The sequence below is a fragment of the Oryzias melastigma genome, linkage group LG16, assembly GCF_002922805.2.
Source record: "Oryzias melastigma strain HK-1 linkage group LG16, ASM292280v2, whole genome shotgun sequence".
Classification (NCBI taxonomy): domain Eukaryota; kingdom Metazoa; phylum Chordata; class Actinopteri; order Beloniformes; family Adrianichthyidae; genus Oryzias; species Oryzias melastigma.
In genome coordinates, this window is record NC_050527.1 from 11844100 (window position 1) to 11865654 (window position 21555).

At 38.4% G+C, this 21555-nt stretch overlaps 3 protein-coding genes across 4 annotated transcripts in view; 1 reads left to right on the plus strand and 2 right to left on the minus strand.

Moving 5' to 3' along the window:
• hpn (hepsin) overlaps nucleotides 1-4480 on the plus strand; it is a 14844-nt gene extending 10364 nt beyond the window's left edge. The window contains exons 9-13 of the mRNA XM_024268108.2: nucleotides 253-443; nucleotides 760-855; nucleotides 1071-1213; nucleotides 1303-1467; nucleotides 2004-4480. Of these exons, the coding sequence (XP_024123876.1) occupies nucleotides 253-443; nucleotides 760-855; nucleotides 1071-1213; nucleotides 1303-1467; nucleotides 2004-2048 (640 nt within the window). The 3' untranslated portion in view covers nucleotides 2049-4480. The remainder of the gene's footprint in view (nucleotides 1-252; nucleotides 444-759; nucleotides 856-1070; nucleotides 1214-1302; nucleotides 1468-2003) is intronic.
• On the minus strand, nucleotides 4325-8718 carry LOC112143878 (hemicentin-2). The gene is made up of 10 exons (XM_024268107.2): nucleotides 8561-8718; nucleotides 8141-8473; nucleotides 7840-8064; nucleotides 6484-6762; nucleotides 6092-6376; nucleotides 5933-6011; nucleotides 5799-5829; nucleotides 5274-5420; nucleotides 5084-5196; nucleotides 4325-4803 (listed from the first exon to the last, which is right to left on the minus strand). Exons 1-10 carry the CDS (start codon nucleotides 8598-8600, stop codon nucleotides 4746-4748), a joined length of 1590 nt encoding a protein of 529 aa, XP_024123875.1. The 5' UTR covers nucleotides 8601-8718; the 3' UTR covers nucleotides 4325-4745.
• Nucleotides 8719-11414: 2696 nt separating this feature from the next.
• On the minus strand, nucleotides 11415-21298 carry si:dkey-33i11.1 (sialoadhesin). Of its 2 annotated transcripts, XM_024267623.2 has the most exons (19): nucleotides 20213-21195; nucleotides 20044-20107; nucleotides 19384-19482; nucleotides 19086-19197; nucleotides 18864-19009; nucleotides 18649-18769; nucleotides 18443-18579; nucleotides 18089-18211; nucleotides 16349-16495; nucleotides 16158-16263; nucleotides 15896-16059; nucleotides 15585-15734; nucleotides 14676-14807; nucleotides 13772-13853; nucleotides 13620-13668; nucleotides 13394-13483; nucleotides 13175-13308; nucleotides 12868-12987; nucleotides 11415-11983 (listed from the first exon to the last, which is right to left on the minus strand). In XM_024267623.2, exons 2-18 carry the CDS (start codon nucleotides 20090-20092, stop codon nucleotides 12891-12893), a joined length of 1938 nt encoding a protein of 645 aa, XP_024123391.1. In that variant the 5' UTR covers nucleotides 20093-20107; nucleotides 20213-21195; the 3' UTR covers nucleotides 11415-11983; nucleotides 12868-12890. The 2 variants fall into 2 exon arrangements, 1 of the variants encoding a protein (XP_024123391.1); XR_004949374.1 differs by lacking the exons at nucleotides 11415-11983; nucleotides 12868-12987; nucleotides 13175-13308; nucleotides 13394-13483 and having other exon boundaries at nucleotides 13772-14555; nucleotides 20213-21298.
• Between the last annotated feature and the right edge of the window lie 257 nt (nucleotides 21299-21555).

The following is a 21555-nucleotide window of genomic DNA, read 5'->3' on the forward strand; positions in this document are numbered from 1 at the left end:
GGCAACCCCGCCCCCCTTTACCCTGTTGCTGAGAGATGGAAGCAGGAAACTTGTGGCCCAGCTAGTATATTTTCTGTTACAAATAAGCTCAGAAATGCAATTTTGTGCTTAATTTTCTAAATATATGTCCTCCATAACCCGAACAATTCCACAAGAACATGTTAAAAACATCAAGAACACATTTTTTATGAAATATAAATAAATTCTAATTTGAGATGGATGACACATTAATGTCTTTTTGTTTCATATCAGGCGTTATCGATTTGTCAATCGGTGGCGTGTGCTGCTGGGCTCCATCTACAACAAACCAGTCAATGCCAACGTTGCAGAAGTGAAGACCATAGTTTACCACAGCAGCTACCTGCCCTTTGTCGATGCTAACATCGATGACAACAGCAGAGACATCGCTGTCCTGGCTCTTGCACAGCCTCTTACTTTCAGCGGTAAGATATGATGCATTTCAGACATATTAATGGGACAGCACCATGCACCTGTGCACATTTGGTTTAGTGAGGATTTACACTAACTTTTATTATGATGTTTGTTGTCTTTTTACTATTTACTGTTGGGTTTGGCACCTCTCTACTAACAAACCCTATTTTTCTCTTAGGGGGAGGATCCTTGTTTGACTCCTCCCACTAAAAGAGTGTCCCTTTTTTAAGTGTGAAAAACAGCTGAGCAAAACTGACACTAGCTGATAAATGTAAATCAGTTTGGTCACGTCCTATGTGTATATAACACATATATTTATGCTTGCAGAAAATATCCAGCCTGTCTGTCTGCCCGCATACGGTCAAAGGCTTATAGATGGACAGGTGGGGACAGTAACAGGCTGGGGGAACATTGGCTACTATGGTAAGGTTTCTGTTTCATGACATCTCTATTTTTACTTGTGCTATCTGACTTTCAGTAAGGTTTACTGCAGATGGTTGACCATGCTTCTCTTTTATCATGAATCCTGTGTTTGTGTGCTGTGACAGCCGTTTACACTGCCTTAGTTCTACTTGTCATTCTTGACAAGTGAATCTGTGCATTTGTTTATTGTAATGATGCTTTTTACCTTCCTACAGGGGGTCTTGCAGATGTTCTCCAGGAAGCAAATGTTCCCATCATTAGTGACGTTGTCTGTAACGGCCCTGATTACTATGACAACCAAATCACCACCAGCATGTTCTGTGCTGGTTATGAAAAAGGAGGCATTGACGCCTGCCAGGTGAGAAGGAGACATTTGCCATATTTTCTTGTTTTTTTTTGTGGGGTTTTTTGTTTTTGTCACGAGATGATCTGCTGTTGTGCCATCAGGGAGACAGTGGGGGTCCTTTTGTTGCCACTGACTGTCTGTCAAAGACAAGTCGCTATCGTCTGCTGGGAGTGGTGAGCTGGGGAACGGGCTGTGCCATGGCTAAAAAACCTGGCGTCTATACCAGAGTGTCACGATTTCTGCCCTGGATTTCGACAGCCATGAGGGTAAGAATCCCAATTTACATTAACAAAAAATATTATTAGGATCTGTATCTTATTGCAGCTCTGTTATGAAAGTTAATTTTAAAGTAGTGACTCTTTAAATCTTGTGCCACCCAAGATCACAAAAATATTTTAAATCCAGTAAATAATCCTTGATTTTTGTAATGATTTTTGACAAAATATACATTCCTTAGACTGGGAGTATACAAATATATTCTACACTATACACTTAAAAAATATTTGGAAGTTCAATTACTTAATTTATTTTTAAATCTGTTTGATGCTTCTTAACGAACATCAAAACCATCAAACTGATTTTTTGTTGTCTCTAAATTTTTTAAAGACTCAGATTGGATCAGTTTTAGGCGAAACTCTTGGAAAACGTTTCTTTTTTTCAGTTGAATCTTGTTGCATTTACAGATCAATGATTGTTCTATCAATTAAATGCTCTCATTAATTTGTTGACATAGTTATTTTTTTCTCTCACAAAACATTTCCACTTTTCCTGACTCAGAATGTCTGCTTTCATTGTTTTTCAGAACTTTCACAACATTCCAGGGGTTCATAAAATGGCCCGAATATGAAGTTTCTGCCTACTGAATTGCAATATGGACAGTTTTGATGATTATACTGTGACTTCAGACGGATGAAAGGATGTGATCTAGTCTTTATTTGTTGTTCTCACTAAAGTATTTTATTGGGAATTAAAAAATGAACATCCTATCAAAAGTGTAAAGAAGTTTTAGACTCATCAGAAAAAGAATGAAATGACTTGGCCAACCTAGCTGCTATTGAGTTTTAAAGAGATACTGAGGTCAAAGAGGAAACGCTGAGTCAAAGTCATATTTCTGCTTTTTGCCTTGTACTTTGCAGAAATAGGATGGTATTATTTTCTTCAGGTTTTTTTGAAGAGTTAAAAAACACAGAAATAAATTGTTAATTATAGCTATACTTTTATGTTTAAAGCACAAGCTTTCCTGACAACATTTTATTGATTCTAGGTTAATAAAATCTTTTTGCAGCATTTTTATCAGTTTGTCTTCAGTGCCAGATTTCCTGCAGATATGACAAATTCTAAGTATAACTGCCACAAAATTGCAGGATATGGAAAATGCTAAGTATTAGAGATTGAGCAGTACAAACTGATTTGAAAAAAAAATAATATAAATAATAAATAATATTAATAATCCAAAGTTAAAACTGATAATAACTTTTGTCATACTTTCTCCTCTTTTTATATATAATAGTTTGTCTCATGAAAACTCACTATCTCATTCAGTAAAATCGTATAATTGTGAAGGTTTCTCATATTCCAGTCATTGGGTTGTAAATAGTCAATATCTTATTTAGGTACATTTAAATGTCAGACATGTTTGAAAGATCCACACATCATTCAAAGCAGTAACTCTCACATTCTCATTATACAGTTTCTTGTTTTTCTGTGTGACTTCACTGTTTTCAACACATAATCTACATCCCCACATTAACAAGCATCATGTTGAGTCATGTGGAAAACTGAGGATTATTATTAACCATCACTGTCATTCTTAATAATTGATGACATGATAGCTTTGCTGGATTTTCATTAACTGCTGCAGTTGGCCCTCAACTCATCGTCTTACTCGTAAAGTGGCCTTTTTCGGATAAAAAGTCTATGTAAACACGGGCAGGTAGAGGTCAATCACAACCATAGAAGTTTCAGGGAATAGACATTGGATAACATAGTTCAGGCGTGGGTCAGAGAAGGGGGCAGACAAATGGAGTCGGAGCAGAATCAGAGTCAAGAAATGAGAATGTCAGGTCAGAATAATAACGCTCGGTAAAGCAGACAAAATGGCACAAACAAGACTTCGCATTGAACGCTGCTTAAGGCTCAGATGGATGGTTGCTAATGGGATTCAGGTTAGCGGCATCCGGGGACTGCGCGCTAAGGCATCTGGGAGATGTAGTGAGTCAACAGGGACAAGAGGGGGAGGTAGAGCACTGACTCCTGACAATGCATATCTATGCAAGTTTTTACGACCGTTTTTGAACTCTACGTTTAAAACTTGTGGCCATTGAACACATGTTGCTAGTTAACCCAGGTAGAATTTTGATTAATCAGGGACTTGGATTTGGTAGTCACATAGCATCCTTTTTAATTAACTGAAGTGACAGCCGTTTGAAAATTGATCATGAAGGAGACATTTATAATTGGAGTTTGTGCCTGGCTGGAATACTATGACACCAAGTCTTTCATGCTGGGAAATAGCCTGATTCACAAGATTTGCACCACTTCGATATTTTTGACCCAGCCTTTTACGAATGTAGGTGACGAACATGTGCTAGTAAACACTAGAAAAAGCCCGGTGTGTCCATAGCTTCACAGGTGATTACTAAATAGATTTGATCTTCCTTAAAAATCTTCCCTTTCCATTGCTTGGTAAACGTTAGTACTGACAGTGAAATTACTTTTTCACATGACTTACATAAACAAAGCTACTGTATAATAGGTTTTATAAAATATACTATTTTCTGTACAAATACAACATGATTAAAATAAAATAATGTATAAACAATAAAAACACAAATATGAACAATTGGGTTATTGATTTCATGTTTAATAAAGATGGTTCCTGATTTCTTAAGTTTAAGTTGCAGTGGCATCTTCTCATGTCACCTCTCTTTACATTTCTTTCTATACAATAACTAATCAGAACATGTTTTTATACTGTTTAGAAATAAAAAATAAACCAAAGGCACAACATTGTAAACAAAATACTGTAGTTATTGTATGTTTTTGCTGTTGATGTGAACACTACAAAGTTTGGAGTCTCTTGGCTAAAGAGAATGTAATGCAATTTAAAGATTTTTAGTAAAAAAAAAAAAAAAAGTAAAAGAAAACAGTTGATTATTGCAAATTACTTTCCATACCAGCAGATCAGTCATTGTTTGTTTATAGCTATTAGATGAACATGGTAAATACATAAACAATGGAAATTGAATCCTGTTAATAAAAAAACATTTTTTGGACAAATTGTGGTGATAATGTGTCTTTTTCAAACACAAACACGTTTTTTCATGATCATCAACAGATTTCCCATGAAAGGTAACAAAGGTGCGAGCCAGAATGGCCAAGTGCGCTTCATATGGTTTAAAAGTGGGCAGAAAATGAGGCCTCAATTTGGTTTGTCCGTAGTTTCCGTGGTGGCCCCACCTCCACCCTGGACATTCAAAAAATGTTTATATGCTTTCTGATTATTTCAAAATACTTGCAGTAAGTAATTTAGCAGAAGAGAATCTCAGCTGCTTTTGACCACAGTGGCATAAACCACACAGGTATCACCCTTTGCCGTGAACCTGGAAAAGAAAAGAAAGAGAGTTAAAAAATTGACATAAAAATTTGGAATGATTAAAATTAATAATAAATAAATAAATATCATATTTGATTTAAAAATACAAATTTAAAGAAACCTAAACTATGAAATAATTACAAAAAAAGGTTAATCGGCATCATTTACAATATTCTTATCTAATTATTTATTTATTTTTTTTCTCTATAGTCCTGTTACACATTTTGGAGATTTTCTCCCTTTTAAATAGTAAAGATTAGATATAATTTTCATTAAAATGAACAAACCGTGAGTCATGTGACCCTCTGCTGTTATCCACGCTGACTCTAGAGCTCTGTTGTCTGCATTTCTTGATGTTCAATGTGGAGTAAGAAACTTCATCCTCATGCGATGTGGAAGCCTGAGAAAAAATAAAATATATGATTTTCTGCATATTTTAGTTGTAGTTAAGCTAAAACATTGTGCTGAAAATGTTACATTTTGATGTGAATCTCCCTGATTAGGATTAGGTTTGCTGTAGGCTTCGTCAGGCTGAGGAGAGAGGGGTAACATGGTAACGTTGGCATAGACAGCGTCGGGATCAGAGTTTGACTCTCCTGGACCGGGGCTGAAGTCAGCTACAGTCTGTTGGAGACAATGCAACGACATTAATTAGACCTTTAATAATAGACCTATAATATGAAATATGAATTTGTGAATTTATATTACATGTTTTCATAAATATATATTTGTGAAACAGAGCGTGTGCATTTGTTAAATAGACTGCAATTCTGAATTATGAGACAGAACTGGCCTCATATTTTAAGGGTTAAAAAATTCTAATCTTAAATTTAAGAAAAAAAAAACTTTATTAGGTTTTTTAAGAAGATAAAAAATCACTTCTCACTGAAGAAGCTAGAAAAAAAGGGTTAAATGTTGAGAGTAAAGTTTGAAACCACATCTGGTTTAATGTTCTAACAGAATGACTAGTGCCACATGATGACTTATGTCAAACATCCTCACCTTTTTGCTTATAGCTCTTTTCTGTGTCTTCCTGCCAAGAGGAAAAAAATTTCATAAGAGTCCGATAGAATGAGGGTGAACACCAAGCAACATTTAAAAATATAAAACAGTCTCCTCATCATTCAGCGACTCACCAGAACAAAAGCAACACCATCAGCAGCACTGCAGAAAGACTGACTCCTGTTCCTACTAAGATTGGGAGGAGATTCCTGTCTGAAGAAGACACAAAGTCATCAGGGAATAAAAGTGTTTAAAAGTCAGCAGCAGTGGGTTAACCCTTGAAAGACACCAACCATGAGAGCTTTCTGGCATGGCCAACATGACTTCAGTTGAGTTGCTTTCTCCTAATTTGTTCCTGACATTGCAAAAATAGAGAGCGGGATGGAGCCCCCTCACAAACACAAGAGACAGCGTCTTTCCGGAGCCGACCCGGACCGGAGGGCTGGAGCTGTCCGAGAGCGTCCTCCTGTACCAGGTGTAGGCGTCTGCTGCAGTTTCACAGCTGCAGGTCAGGTTTACAATGCTGCCTTCAACAGCTCGCTCCGGATTCACCGACACTGTAATGTTCATAGGAGGGTCTGAAAGAAAAGTTAGCAGATTCATGAACTTTTACAGCTTTTGTTCATTTCTCCACTCCCCTTCTTGGAATTACATATGTGATGGATTAGGTCGTCTTCCTACTCACACTGAACCTCCACACAGATCTCTAATGACGTCACAAAGCTTCTGCCTCTCCTTTGTATGCCGTTCCAGGCACTGCAGTGGTATTGTCCACTCTGGCTGGGATGAATGTCTGAAATGATGAAGTTCTGCCCGGAGCTGATTAATTTTCCATCTTTGAACAGGGTGTAGCCCGATTGGGTCACTGAAGGGTTGGCGTCACTGCTGCAGGTAAAGGTCACTGTGCTTCCTGCGATGATGGCTCCTGCCGGATTCACTGACAAAATCACCCCGGTAGGAGCATCTGTGTGAAAAAAAGTAAAACTACGTAACTAAATTATAAACAAAATATAAATACTTATAGACTGGGGATGGAAAATGTGCTCTTAACATCATTAGTAAAATAAAAACCACATGTTTGAGCCTAGATCAGGGTCTGAAATCTGATGTTCTTAGAGCCACATGTGGCTTTTTCATCCCTATATTGTGACCATTTGTCTTCAGAAAAATGTTTAAGATTTCAGTGTATAATGTGTTTTTAGCTTTGGCTAATTTATTTTAGTAAGTTTGTTTTTTAGGTGGGTTTTAAGTTATGCAATTTAGCTTTTTAACGTGTCAGATAAAAAAAAAATGGTAGAATGGGTTTATTCTTTATGAAAGAGTATTAGGGCCACAAATAAAAGAGTAATACTACGATTTCTTTTCTTTGTAAATATACGACTTTTAGTCCAGTAAATTTACAAGATTTTTTCATGTAAATTTATGAGATTAAAAGTCATAAATTTTGCCTATGTATTTTAAAGCAATAAATATACGGCTTTACTCTCATAATTTAACAGTTCAGATTTCTTTCTTACAAATATACAAGATTTTATTTTTCGTAAAAAAAAAATTAAACTACCCCTAAAAGGCTACTTCGTCGTAATTCTTGGAGTAAACTTAAATAGCAAAAACAATTATGTTCCAGTGTTGACATGTTTCAAAAGTAAAAGGAAAAAAAAGATGAAGGTGCACCAAAGTCATAATGACAGGAAAAGCCATGTTTATCTTTCTTGCATTCTTAATTTAAAGTAAATCGGCTACAGCAGGAGGATTTTTTTTTGCACAATGTGTATTTTATTTTGGAGGAACTTGTGTATCCTGCTGTCAAAAGTAAAATAAGTTAAAATTGTTATATAAAGAAAAGTGCAATACTTGTAATTTATTTATTGTAAATATTTAAAAAGCTGCATTTTGTTACATGAAAAAAAACACAAAGTATATTTTTCTAAACAGTGGTTTTGTGGCTCTCTATGGGTCAGTTTTAAACTTGACCAAAAGGTTCTTTTAGTTTCAAAAGTTGCAGACCACTGTGAACTTCTAAATATTTCCAGTTACTTACAGTGAACAGTCAGTGCAACAGAGGCAGATCTGCCTGAATCCTGTTGGTACACAGCACAGTAATATCTCCCAGCATCCTTCTTGGTGGCCTGGAAAACCGTCCTGGTAACAGGTTGTCTGTCTCTCATCCAGGCAATTTGTGTTTCTTCAGGGCAGGCTGTCAGACAGCTCAGCCTGACAGTCTCTCCCTCAGCCACTGTACTTGGCTGCACAACAGCTTTCAGCTCTGACACAGAAACACATTAGTTTTCACTCAAATCGGTAACAAACACAGAAATCTGATTGTAGTTTTGTGTCTTTACCTTTCACTTCCAAATATGTGTGTTTGTGACTTTTCCGTTCTTGGAAACCTACTACAAAACTGACAACATATTCTCCTTCATCAGCAAATTGCAGATCATTAATTCTAAGACTGCAGTCATTCTCATGGTTATTGAACATGTACTCAAAGTGGTTGGTGGGTGAAGGAAGGTCCGATATGAGAAAAAACATCAAATCATCTGCCACTCTTTGGACTTTGTACCACTTGATGGAACGGACTGTCAATCCAGGAAGATTGTTGTACTTGCAGCTTATAATCACTGACGTCCCTTTTAGAGCACACTGGTGCTCTAAGATGTCCTCACTCAAGACACCTTTGAACAAAATCCAACAACAGCGGTCATTTACACAGTTTTACATTCACCACAAGTAAAAGAAAAGCGAAATGAAAGTTCCCTTACCTGAAATAATAAGCATTGTTGTCAATATCAGTCTTTCCATAGTCTGAAATCACGGTTCAACAGAAAAGAAGATTATTTGACGAATGAAATGATACTATATTACTTTGCTTTGAAGATAATATTCCAATCTAAAGCAAATGGAATATTTCTTATGAGAATGTTTCTGACTGAAAAGGGGAAGTGAGAGTTCATCCCTCCCATTGTGTCACAACCTTTAAAATTTTCTGTTTCTAAAGTGAGTGCATCATGGAGGCTCATACAGGAAGTGGAGGGCTCTGGTCTTCATAGTTGAGAAACAGTACAGTGTGTTCAGAATAAAAACTACATTGATGGCACAAGGCAATTGAGCCACCCATTCTATTGTTTCCACACCACCCAGACTTCATCAAATCTGTTTCTTTGATGGTTTTTTTCCACTACAGTTTGACATATTTTTGTTAGAACAGATATTAAAGATACAAATGTTCACTTCAAACTGGAAATCCCCCAAAGACAATGTTTCCTTTTTATCTCTTCTATTATCTGACGAGAGGGGAAAGTGTTTGGGTGGGGGGAATGACCCTTTTAACCTGATTGTTTTCATGAGGGCGAGTCAGTGAAATTAGAAATGGATGGATATAGTCCCTAAATGGTTTTGGCAGCAATCTAGATTACAAAGACACATTTCTTTGTCATCCATTCCATCATTTAGGATTTGACACATGGGAAATTTGGTCTCATTTGTAGCCAGACTATCAACTGGTGGACTAAAAGTGTGATCATATGATTTGTTAGGTTTCATTTTATTTATTTGAAGTCATCTGCCAGTATATCCTAATTCTCTGTTTGGGTGAAGGTAATTAACATCTACATGCTCCCACTGGCCCAGGTTATAAAGAACAACAACATTAGTTACCATAGCTATGCAGATGACACACAGATATATATTAGACTGACACCAGGAGACCGAGGCCCTGTACAGGCTCTTGGTAAATGCATTGAGGACATTAATGACTGGATGTGTCACAACTTACTTCAATTAAACAAAAACAAAACTGAGGTTATTGTCTTTGGGGCTAAAGAAAAAAGGTTAGACGTCACTACAGAGCTTCAATCTATTCAACTAAAAACTACCAACCAGGCCAGAAACTTGGGTGTAGTGATAGACACAGACCTAAATTTTGATAAACACATTAAGGCAGTCACTAAATCAGCCTATTATCATCTCAAAAATATCTCAAGGATTAAAGATCTGATGTCTAAGCAGGACCTGGAGAAACTAGTGCATGCTTTCATCTTTAGTCGACTTGATTACTGTAACAGTGTTTTTACAGGACTACCAAAAAAATCCATCAGGAAACTGCAGCTTATTCAGAACTCTGCTGCTCGGGTTCTCACAAGGACCAAGAAAGTAGACCACATCAGTCCAGTTCTGAGGTCTTTACACTGGTTACCTGTCTGTCAGAGGATAGACTTTAAAGTTCTGTTACTGGTTTATAAAGCTTTGAATGGTTTAGCACCAAAATACATGACTGACCTCCTGACCCAGTATGTACCAGCCAGACCTCTCCGGTCATCTGGATCCGGTCTTTTATCAGTTCCTAGAGTCAGAACTAAACATGGAGAAGCTGCATTCAGCTTCTATGCACCACAGATCTGGAACAGACTTCCAGAAAACGTTAGATCTGCTGAAACACTCAGTGTATTTAAATCCAGGTTAAAGACTCACCTGATCTCAGTTGCATTTGGAGGGTTTGTATTCTAAAATTTACATCCACACTGTTTATCTAAGCTTAATTTAAATTTAGTTCTTTTTAATTTTCTTCAAATCTTATGTTAATGATAACTGTTTCTTTTAAATGTTTCTTTTAATGTTTTATGTAAAGCACTTTGAACTGTCTTCGTACTTTGAATGTGTCATACAAATAAACTTCCCTTCTCTTTTCTCATCTTGCTCACATAAACTGATTCTAAAGCCACTTTCTGTGTGTTTGCATTAGTTTACACTGGTGAGTATTCAGCTACATTTGAGTTTCTGTCTCATCAACAGCAACATTCCCTAAATCCACAAGGTGGCGATACAGGTTAAAAAGAACAACACTCTGTGGCTCTGCCTGATCTCAGCTCTGCCCACAGATGTGGAAGAAAAACCCAGATGAACAGAAAAACGAAGAAATGAAAGAACAATATAAGCTTCATGCTCAAATCTGGTAGTTTAAACCAAAGTTGTAAAGCTTCTTTGCTTTAACTCATTGGTAAATATTATTTAAATCATAAATTTCTGCTTAGATATTTGTCACATAAAGCAAATGCATTTTTTTTTCATATTAATTATAAATACGACTTATGAAAACTTCTTCAAAACAGAACCACAATTAAGTCTTGTTTTTTTATTTTATTTATTTTGCACTGTTGGTAAAACACATAGTATTGTAAATAACAGAGTTGAAAAAATTTTTTTCAGACTTATCAGTTGCCTTCTTTAAAAAAAAAGGCAAACAAAGAAACTAAACTAGAAAAAAAAAGGAGATCTCTGCGTCTCCCAGTTCCATTTCTATTTGTTGTGTTAATAACTTTTTCGACTAATGTTTAAGCTGTCTTTAACGTAGAGAACTAAATTCTTCATTGCAATATTTCATGGATTTTTTCCCCAATTTTTTAAGTTGTGTTTGTCAGCAAAAAAAACTGAAGCTTTAAATATTTAAAACGTCTGGGCTCACAATAATTAAATTCTTACTGCAGCAAACTGTTCACTGACATTTCCAAACAACTATTTCTAAAAGGTGTTGATGTTAAAATAAGAAATGTGCAAAATGTGAAATGACCTCATTATATTAGACAGACCAAACACAGCAGACAAAGTTGTATGAATTAGTTTCTTTCCATATTTCTTTATTGTAACAATCTATAATATGGAATGCACGTTTTCATGAAATGGGCTGCAGTCATTGAATCACTAATGCAGAGTATTCGCTGTAACAAGCACAATGCAGGCTGCATTTCATTTCAAATACGGTAGATCCACTTGCAGGTTATATTTTTGTGCAGTTGTGTTAAGTGAGTTTTAATTTCATTCAAATTCAGCATTTTTTATAGTCCAACGATGCAAAGGGTTTAATCTAGCAACCAGGTAAAGCAAGTAGGATGAAGGAACAGAAAAAAATATATATATTTACAAAAAATTCAGGACACCTGTTCAAAGAAAAGGAAAAAAAAGTCAATTAATAGTATTTTTAGGTTGTCATTGTATCAGGCAGTCTTGAGGGATGCATCAAACCCAAGAGGGAAAGACATGCAACATTATTCATGAGTTTTATTCCAATACAGGTCCATGTGCTGCATTCTGACTCTCACTCCTCAGAATAGAGGAAAGTTTTTCTGTGTCACAGGAGGGTGGAGACAGAAGGAGCCGGTTTGTTTGACATTGGATCCATGAGGTGTTTACTAGGAAAACATGACAAAAGACAGTGGAACTGATTACAGCAACAAGCAGGAACCTGTGGACTCAAGTCAGAAAGAACATTGATTGTATTTAATGTTATTGTTACTCACTTTTCTTTTTTTGTTTGTTTGTTTACTGTGCTTTTCCAAAAAATACTGAAGCACTTTAACCCCTCTTTTTTATTTTGAAACTATATTGTTTAAGGGTCTCAAATATACAAACACAGTTTCTACCAGGAGTGGGCAAACTATTAGTCCTGTGGGCCCAAAGTCCTCTAGAAGGGAGTAGATGCGTGGAGTGTTTTTGTAATCCACCTCACAAGAGCAAAAAATAATATGGAATCTGGATGAAAACCCAGCTTTAATTTGGTTGAAAATTACTTTAAAACCGAACATTTTTTAGTTTTTATGTCAAAATTTGTGGTATTTTCCCTTATTTTAGAGCCAGTTGCACTGATGGGTTGATATCCCTTGGGGAAAAATGCAAACTTACAGAAATGCTGTGTCCATGTGGTGATAAAATGACCAGAAAAATGCCTGTTCAATTTGAAAAACACACATGAACGTCAGAAAAACAAAAATCTTCTGCACTTTTAGACTAAGATCAATGTATTTGTTATCCAGGCCACTCTAGAATTACAGGGGAAATAAAACATTATTAAGGATAATCTATGTATAAATTATTCCAGTTTGGTGAGCCAGACTAAATAGTTATATGGGCCACATATTGTCCCCAGGCTGTAGTTTGCCCATCCAGGTTTATACTGTAGCATTGCAATAAGTAGCCAAAAAATTAACAAAAATAAACGGGAACATATAATTAAAATCCTTTCAGTTTGAGAAAGATTACAAACAGAAATCCAACTTTGAAACTTAGAAAGTTTTACCTCTCAAAGATGCTATCTCCTGGTCAACGGTGAGGCCCAGGAAGTAAAGTATAAGCAACTCTGGAGGAATCCTTTGGCTTTTTTGTCAAAGGCAGATTGTGCACCTGCACTTGATCCATACTTAATAAAAAAACAATACACCAAATGAGCAAAAAAGTCAACACACAAAACTCAATAATTCAACATTCCTGAGAAGCTTTTGTCAGAAATCACATACAAAGAGAAATAAACTGTTTGATCTTATAGCAATAATAATCTCTGCATTGTTAAAAGAAACTTGAGAGATGAAACTATGAAAGGCGTTCACCTCGACAGCCTGGAGTACTGAACAGAGATGCAGTTGGAGGCAGAACTGCGGCCTTCAGCTTCAGTGATTGGTGGAGCATCTATCAGAGGAACGATGGCAGGATGAGAGCTGTCGCTCAATTCCTCAGGTTCCTCCTACACAAACACACACACAGTGAAGACAGCACTGCCATCTTTTCCCCTGTTGCATAAACCTCTGATTACACAGTCATTTCCTCACTGGTATGTCTGACATCTTGCCCTTTCTAACTGGAAACGTTTGCTCGGCTGACTCATGGAACATGCTGCTGTCGGCTGTCACTGGTAAACGCTGTGGGGGTCACAGGCAAAAAAACCAAACATGTGATCAAGATTAAGTAGGGGTCAGCAATGACACTTTATGAAGAATTATTATATGCCTTTTAGAGCAGATTGTTCTAGAAACTTCTGCAAAACAACAGATGCACCTTGCTTGGATCTTCTGCTGTCTCAGTGTCCACTCTGTGCATGTTCTTACTGTGAAAACAGAGGGAGACCAAAACTTCAAAAAAGTTTTAGAACTTCAGAAAATGTACTTTTTTTTTATTTCTAGAGGTGAAAACGGAATACTTTAAGTCACCTGATCATGATGGCCACTGTCAGAGTGATGAGTCCTGCAGACACGCCCACCGCGGACGCCAAGGCGATTACTTTCAGACGACCTGCCAATGAAAGGACCACACAGTTCATCAGATCCAGACAAGATGAGGAAAACCACAGAGGTGGTGGTGAAATACAGAAACAAGCTAAAAATCAAGCACCAAAATAGAAACAAAACAGACACTGGAGGGAGGAACTTAGAAAACCTGTGGATCAACAAGCAGCCATCCAGACTCAAATCTTGTGTTTCCACTTCTGATTTCCAAATCTGCACTTCTTTAGCTGTTTAGACTCTAATAGCCATTTTCCACAGCACCTCATCACCTCCCCCTCTTCTGTTACAGTCAGAGCACTCAACATGACTCACTGTGACTCATACAAAAGCAGCCAGGAATCAGGAGACAATGAAAGCCAGAGCCTTTGTGGATGTGACAGGCAAGTTTCATCACTTATCATCTAATCGCAGGTAAACACTCAGAGCCAGATTCTTGGACATGTCTGAAATAATCAGAAACATATCTGTAAATGAGAGGCAGGAGTGCTCCACTTTTGCTTCTCAGCGTCACCTCGTCTCTGACACTGACAGACAAGCAGACAGTAATGGAACGCCGTGCAACGGCCATGTAGGTGTTGGTGATAGTGCAGCAGAGATGAGCCACTGTAGGTCTTCGGGCTGCATGTGAATGTGTCAAAAGATAAGAGGTGATACCAGAATGGATGAGTGCTCAGCAGCTGCTGAGATGTTTCAGGCTGACAGCCCGGCGCTGTTGGGGGAACATTCAAGGATTAACAGGAACGGCATGGCTGTCTCTGGAAGGTCTTCCAGAGGTATAAATTTAGAGGAATGAGGCATGAAGTTTGACCGTGTATGAGTTAGCACGCACCTCTGACTCTGACGGTGAGCACCGGAGAGCTGTTCGCTCCAATTCGATTCCTGGCTTCACAGTAATACTGACCGCTTTCACCAGGGCCAACCTCTGAGAAGGTGAAGACAGGACCTGATTTTGTGCCCCACGCTAAACAGCAGAGAACAGAAAAATTAAATCTACCACTGATTTATATCTTGAAATGACCTATAGGGAAAAAGTGTACATTATATCACCAGATGAAAGCTGCTTTTTGTAGTCAAATTCTTAAAAAGCCCATACCATGAAAAAACAACAACTTTTTGAGCTTTATACTGTTCATTTCTCACTTTAAACAACCCCAAAGTGGTATTTTGATTATGTCACGCATGTCTGATCATTCCTCTAAAAACCTGTACTCCGAGCACCAGCCCCCCCATGAAAAAACGAGCGAGTTTTCACAAGATGATGTCACAAAGCGAGAACAGCCCCTTTCCGGAAGAGTCTGGGGTGCCAGAACCACTCCCAAGGGCTAAAACAAACACCCATATTCTCCGTGAAGACAGCTGCTAGCTTCGCCGCTCAGCTAGCTCAACTGCTAGCCCTGGTCATTGCTACAATCACTTTAGCGATGCTATATGCATTCATCTTTGCAAAACTTCCAATGTTTCGTGGGTGAAACACAGACACGGTGTCATGGTCGGCTCTAAGATGACATCATGAAATGGGTGGCACCCACAAGCTGCAAAAAGCACTGCCTCAGAGATCGAGACGTCTTACTTACAGAGAGGAAAAAAACACCAGAAAATAACTCATAATTAAAAAATAATTTGTTCTTTACTGTGCCAAAGGTAAAATAAGATCATTTGTAGGGATTAGTTTACTCTGGAAGATTTAAGAAAACCATGGTATAGGCCCTTTAAGCAGAATCTCTTGTTTATTGCTAACATTGGGCTGAGCCTCCATCCGGAGTGAGGCGGTGCCAGGTGAAGTTCTCCACTGCCGGGTAGGCCTGGCTGCTGCAGGTCAGCGTCAGAGGCCGACCTGCGTCCACCACAGGGGAGGGGCGGGCCAAAATGGAGGTGTTTTTGGGAGGATCTGCATGGAAGAAACAAGAAAGATTAAAATCAACCAAAGGAGAACTTGTTTGGTCAACTTCAAGTGACAACACTGAGAAAAGCAGCAGGAAAAAAAAGAGGAGTATTTCCATAATAATGTCTACTTCATGACTTCCAGACATGTTTGTGTCATCTACTTACAGAGAACAGTGAGAGTTGCGACAGGGGAGGTCTGGGATCCTAATCGATTTGATGCCACGCAGTAGTACTGACCGGCGTGGTGAGCGCGCACAGACGGAAAGATCAGGTTCTGAAAATTACCTTTAGCCATCAACTGGTCACCTTGGATACGATACCAAGCATACCTATTGTGAGGAAGGGATTGTGAGGCGATGGTAGTTTTTATTTCTGATCATCTGAGTGATGAAACATTTAGTGATTAAAATGGATATTTAAGTTTTACCTGCTGGGGGGAGGATGAGAATAGCTGACACAGCTCATGTTTACATGAAAACCTTCTCTGATGTCCCTCCGAGGACTCACCAGCACATGAGTGTCCTTTGGTGAGTCTGAATGGGGAGACGGTTGTTTTATTTCTTCTCTATTAATGTGGTTTGTTAAACTAAAACAAACAAACCAGCAGTACAGACTTACAGGTAACATTGAGTAGAATGGATTTGGAGCGATCTGTTCCCAGCGAGTTGCGTGCCACACAGTAATACTCTCCTCTATCGGTGTGTCTGAGGAAGGACAGATGGAGCTGAGGGCTGAAGCTGTCTGGGATGCTGCCGCTTTCCATGTCTAAAACAAAAACACGGAAGAAGCCACAGAACGTTAGAACAACCAAAAGACCCAGACATGTACACATGTTTACAAAAAGAGCAAATCTGATGGAATATTTCAGAGGTTTTTTTTTTGACTATTCCTGATGGAAATTAAGCTCCATTCAATTGAGATCAGCCTTTTTTATATTCAGCAAGTAATGACTATTGTTGTTGTTTTGGTATGCATCCATCCATCCATCCATCCATCGATAGTAAGATTTCTGGACTTATTATTGAATGTTCTCACTGACTTTTTGTTAAAGTTTCCACCGCTCAGCATCAACACATTACTGGACTTCCCTAGGCTATCTGGATTGAGTGAGTCCAGTTCGTGGTTAGCTGAACACACCTGATCCAGGTGACCAGCAATTACTGAAAGCTGCAAAAAAAAACAGGCAGTAGCTTACAATATGTGCTGAGGCAATTCGGTCTACTCCTGCAGTGTCGCTACAAGTTGAAATGGAGGAACTACCATTGACTATCGGAGCTAAACAACTGTTGCTTAATTATTGGGTAAATATGCAAAGCAGTGCAGACGATGATCATATGGTTAGAAGAGCTATGACTCCCTGTTGGGAGAGAATTGGTGAAAAAAATTAAAGTGTTTTTTGGAAATCGCCAAGACTGGCAAGGGAGAGGAAATTTTATGATTTTGCCTATAGTTCAAAAGTTTTTGTACCCTGTATACAGTAGGTGGCAGTAATGCACCTTCACGTTGGTGCCACCCACCATTTAACATTTAAACCCAGCAAGAAGAAGAAGGCAGTAGCTTCCGAGGAACAGGGCTGGAGACCACACCATGTACACTAGCTGTATTTATTCTCTAGGACGGCTGAATTCTGCATCTTGTTGTCAATACTCCAATCATTGCTAATCTCCGTTTTGTCTTTACTCATCACAAATTGAACTAATCTAATAACTTATTTCACCTCAGAGTAAGTTGATTTTTTTACTTGTCTGCAAACCCCCCTCAAAAACGTCTAGAGGGCCCCCATTTAGTGAAGGAAAACATGACAGTAAGAAGCAGAAACGCTGTCATGTGCTGACCAAAGTGCAGTCCTAGCTGAAACTGTCCATCAAAGCTTGACAGGTATTAACCGAATCTGTGACAGAAGACAGCCACGCAGGAGTCCAACAACCATCAGGAGTTTAGGCAAAGACTCCCAAGTAGTTTTATTTTGGAGCACCTCGTCCAGGGATAGTATGTCTGATCTCCCATTCCCCTAACAGATAGTGTTGGTTAGGCACCCTCTGTGTTTTCAAAGTTAATTACGAATATACTTTGCATGTTTCTGTTGAAACTGTCACAATTACCCTTTAGCCACTGTTATATAGTGCAGCAAGAACACAAGCAAATAGAATTCCATGTCGAAAGGATCCTTCAAAGTCCTTTGTTTTCCAGGTATAAGTTGTGTAGGTGCCAGGTAAAACCAGAGTACCAGGCTAAAAACAAACTTTTTGGATTGGTTTCAAAATGCAACAGTTTTTTTTCAGAATTGATGTAACTGAACGACCCCAAAAACCAGCATTTAGCAGTAATTTGTAAAAAAGAAATCATGCTGCTGCGCACCTTTAAACCATGCAAAACTCTCCACAGGAGGAGCTGCGTCACTGCTGCAAGCCAGAGAAACAGACCCCCCCTCTGAAACCTCCCCCCCAGGGAGAACGGCTATGGCAGTGAAGCGAGGTTTATCTGCAGGAAAGAGAAAAACACAAGCTGCGTTTATTAGACTTACATTAGGGGACAGACACTCATTTCGACTGTCTGAAAATTGTTGTAAAAGAAAAAAAAAGTTTGAAAAACTAGTTTTAACTTCGAGATTATTGGTGTGACACTCATGAAGTGGTTGAAGTAAATGTTATAGTGATTTAACCATACCAAATACGTTACCAGGAGTTCTGCTTTGGTTGATGGTCTACTTACACCCCAGAGTCAGAGTGACAGATGGTGATTGTACATTCTGAGGGGGGATCGGCCTGCAGCTGTAAGCTCCAGCGTGCTGCTGGTCAAAGCGGCTGATGGTCATCCACTTCTCAAAGGAGCCGAGATTCAGCCCATTCCTGAGGATCATGTAAAGCTGTTAGTGACGACATATCTCGAATTAATGAATTGTGAGAGCATTTGCTCACCTGTAGAGGGCAAGACTCCGCCCAGGAGCAGCACACCCTCTAGCCTGGCAGCCGATGAAGACAGTTTCTCCAGAGCCGTACATGTTGCCAGGTCTGGGGGGATGAACCAAGACCTGGAGGTCTGAGATGCAAATTAAAACAGGATTGTTTCTTGAAGACTTTACTGCAGTGTCACAGTTCAGAGTTCGCAGTAGGCTTTGTTTAGATGAACCGACCTGTTACATCCAGAGTAATGGTGTTCGGGGAAGTCCATCTTCCTAACTGCTTGTCAGTCTCAAACCTGAAGTGATATTGTCCAGCATCGCTCAACTTCACACCCCGAATCTGGACCGAACAACTGGAGTAGCTGCCACCTATGTAGCTGGAACATCATATAATCAAAAATTATGAGGGCTAAATTCCATATTTAAAACACCTGCCGTGCAGGTTTTGCTCACCGGGTTCGTCCGCGGTACGACAGGCTGATCAAGTTAGGGTCAGAGTGGTGGGCGAATTCCCTCTGACCCTGGGCTGACACACAGAACCACATGACACGCTTCACTGTGTGACCTGTGGGGACAATGCTTTCAATTCAGTTATAGTTGTGCTGCAAATAAAGAAAATGTAATTGGGGTGAAAAGAAAACTAAGTCATAACATGTAGACTGGAGAGACAAATATTGTTCAGTTGTTAATATAAATGATGGAATTCACATCATTTTTCTATCATAAGACATTAAAAATGAATTCCTTTTACCTGAGGGGTGGTCATAGCGGCAGGGTAGAGTGACTGTAGTTCCTGCCCACACACAGATTTCCCTCCTTGAGAATGACACACTCCACCTGCACTGTGTTCCTGCAAGAGGCACAAACAAAACGAAAAAAAAAAACCCAAAAAATTGGAAATGAATATAAGAACTAACAGCATATTTCTGAGCATATACCTGTAGAATTAAAAGCAATACACAGATTTTCCATATTTTCAAAAATGACTTTTAAGCTGCTGTAACAAAACAAAAGTCCATAAATAAGTGTTCAGATGTTTAAAAGTGACTGAGCTCTGATTAGCAGGCTGGGTGTCATCCTGCTGACTGTCGGCCTGAGTTGACCACCTTGCAGAAAAGTCAATCGATACTTATAAAGTAACCCGAGTGTAAAGGCAAGGGCACCTGGCTGCAGAAGCATTTCTATATAATGGCTTCCAAAAAGACATCCCGTTACTGTTTTAAGCTCCCTTTGACTTGATTTATAGTAAACCAGAAATGAAAACCTGGAATATAATACAAATATCTAAATGATTATCCGTCATCCCCTCAAAAATTCCCAAAGTATTTTGAACACCTTATTCAGTTTCAGTCTGGTGTGCGCGCAGACTAAAGAAACAATGGCTCAAGTGTTTTGGCATTCCTCCTCTTACCTGGAAAAACTGTAAGGATGGTGCCCAGAAGTAATGCACCTGCCAACATCTCCGCTGACACGAGCTGTGCAAATGTCACCCGAGAAGGAGAACAGCAGGACGTGAAGAACTGCTCCCAATATAAATCGAGATAAAGAAATATCCAGCTGTTTAAGTGCAAAGTACTCACATCCTCCAGCGTCTACATCCACCACAGCATGGGAAGAAAAAGATTCAAACCCGGGACGATTACTCCAACCCCCACAGTGAGGGAGGTTTTATATCGATGGCTGTTGCAGTGGAGACTGGAATGGTCTGGCTGGAGATGGGAGGAGTGATGAAAGAGTCCAGAGAAAGATGATGATGGAGAAGAGTTTATTTAAAGCAGGCTCAGATCTTTGGTCATCAGAATCTTTTCGTTCCCACTTCTCTGTCTGAAACTACTTTTAGGGTTCCTTTGCTTTTAATAGTGACAGTGTGGCATCCTCGTGATCATTACACATCCACAATTGTCTCCTTTCACTCTTACTACTTGTTAAACTCTTTCAGGCATTGTGCATTGCTTAAACATGTCGTATGCCATAAGACTGTTTCTAAACTCAGGAAAAATATAAATGAACAATAAGGATGACCGTGTTTTACTGTTTGTTCTGGCTTTCAAAAAGTTTGGTTGAGGTGGAATTATTTACTAAGCAATGTATGCAGCTGTTAGGATGCTTTGTATAAAAAATGAATAAAAAAAACAGATTTTTGCACAAAAAAGGTTTTATTCATAAAAGTAAACCTATAAAACAGGATTTTTTTCACTATGATCCAAGACTTTTAGAGATCTATTAGCAAGAGCTTTGTGATGATCATCTTCTTTTAATGAATGAAAATCTGAGTCCACACCTTTATTTATTTATTTTTGGAGCAACAAAGCATAATTTGGAAACCAAAGGACCAGACCACTTTAATTTTGTTGCTACAATTTCTGTGTTATCTGCTCCTAAAATGTGTACACCTGTATCTAAATTCACCCAAAATAAAGGTGTCCTTTAATGCAGTGATGTTACAGTAACTAAAATAAAAACAAGAAACAACAAATGTTAAGGCTCAATCAGAAAAATGTTGACCAATATTTACAAAAATTAATAATTAAAAGCAATATGCTCAAAAAGTGAGAAGTCACTGTTTTGTTGCTTAAGTTAGATTATACATATATATTTAAAATAAGAACATTTGGATACATTATAGAAAACTCTTAAAGAAAAATGTTAATATTGAACCATTTCTGTTTGGTTGGTCCTTGTAATATTCTGTTTCCCGGTCAGTCACACCAGGTTCAAGTTTCTAATCATCCACAGCTGTTCTAATTTAAGTTAAGTACGTCAGGTCTCTGTTTTTCAAGTCATCTGTGTTGGTACTCTTGTTATTTCTGCTTCATTTCATACTTTGTTTCTTCATTAGTTTATTTATTAAACCTGAGTTTCTTCCAAAAGTGCATTTCTTTCAACTTCTTTCAGGACAAACATGCAAATGTTTAAATTTTCC

What these genes read in the sequence shown, in the direction of transcription:
- LOC112143878 (XM_024268107.2), bottom strand. Translation starts at nt 8,600, where the DNA reads ATGGAAAGACTGATATTGACAACAATGCTTATTATTTCAG. An exon ending in TGTTGCACTGACTGTTCACT is followed by an intron (nt 6,763 to 7,839) that starts GTAAGTAACTGG and finishes TTTTTCACACAG; the next exon opens with ATGCTCCTACCGGGGTGATT. An exon ending in CATGCCAGAAAGCTCTCATG is followed by an intron (nt 6,012 to 6,091) that starts GTTGGTGTCTTT and finishes TGTCTTCTTCAG; the next exon opens with ACAGGAATCTCCTCCCAATC.
- si:dkey-33i11.1 (XM_024267623.2), bottom strand. Translation starts at nt 20,092, where the DNA reads ATGTTGGCAGGTGCATTACTTCTGGGCACCATCCTTACAGTTTTTCCA. An exon ending in TCGTACCGCGGACGAACCCG is followed by an intron (nt 19,010 to 19,085) that starts GTGAGCAAAACC and finishes ATGATGTTCCAG; the next exon opens with CTACATAGGTGGCAGCTACT. An exon ending in CGCAACTCTCACTGTTCTCT is followed by an intron (nt 15,735 to 15,895) that starts GTAAGTAGATGA and finishes TCTTCCATGCAG; the next exon opens with ATCCTCCCAAAAACACCTCC.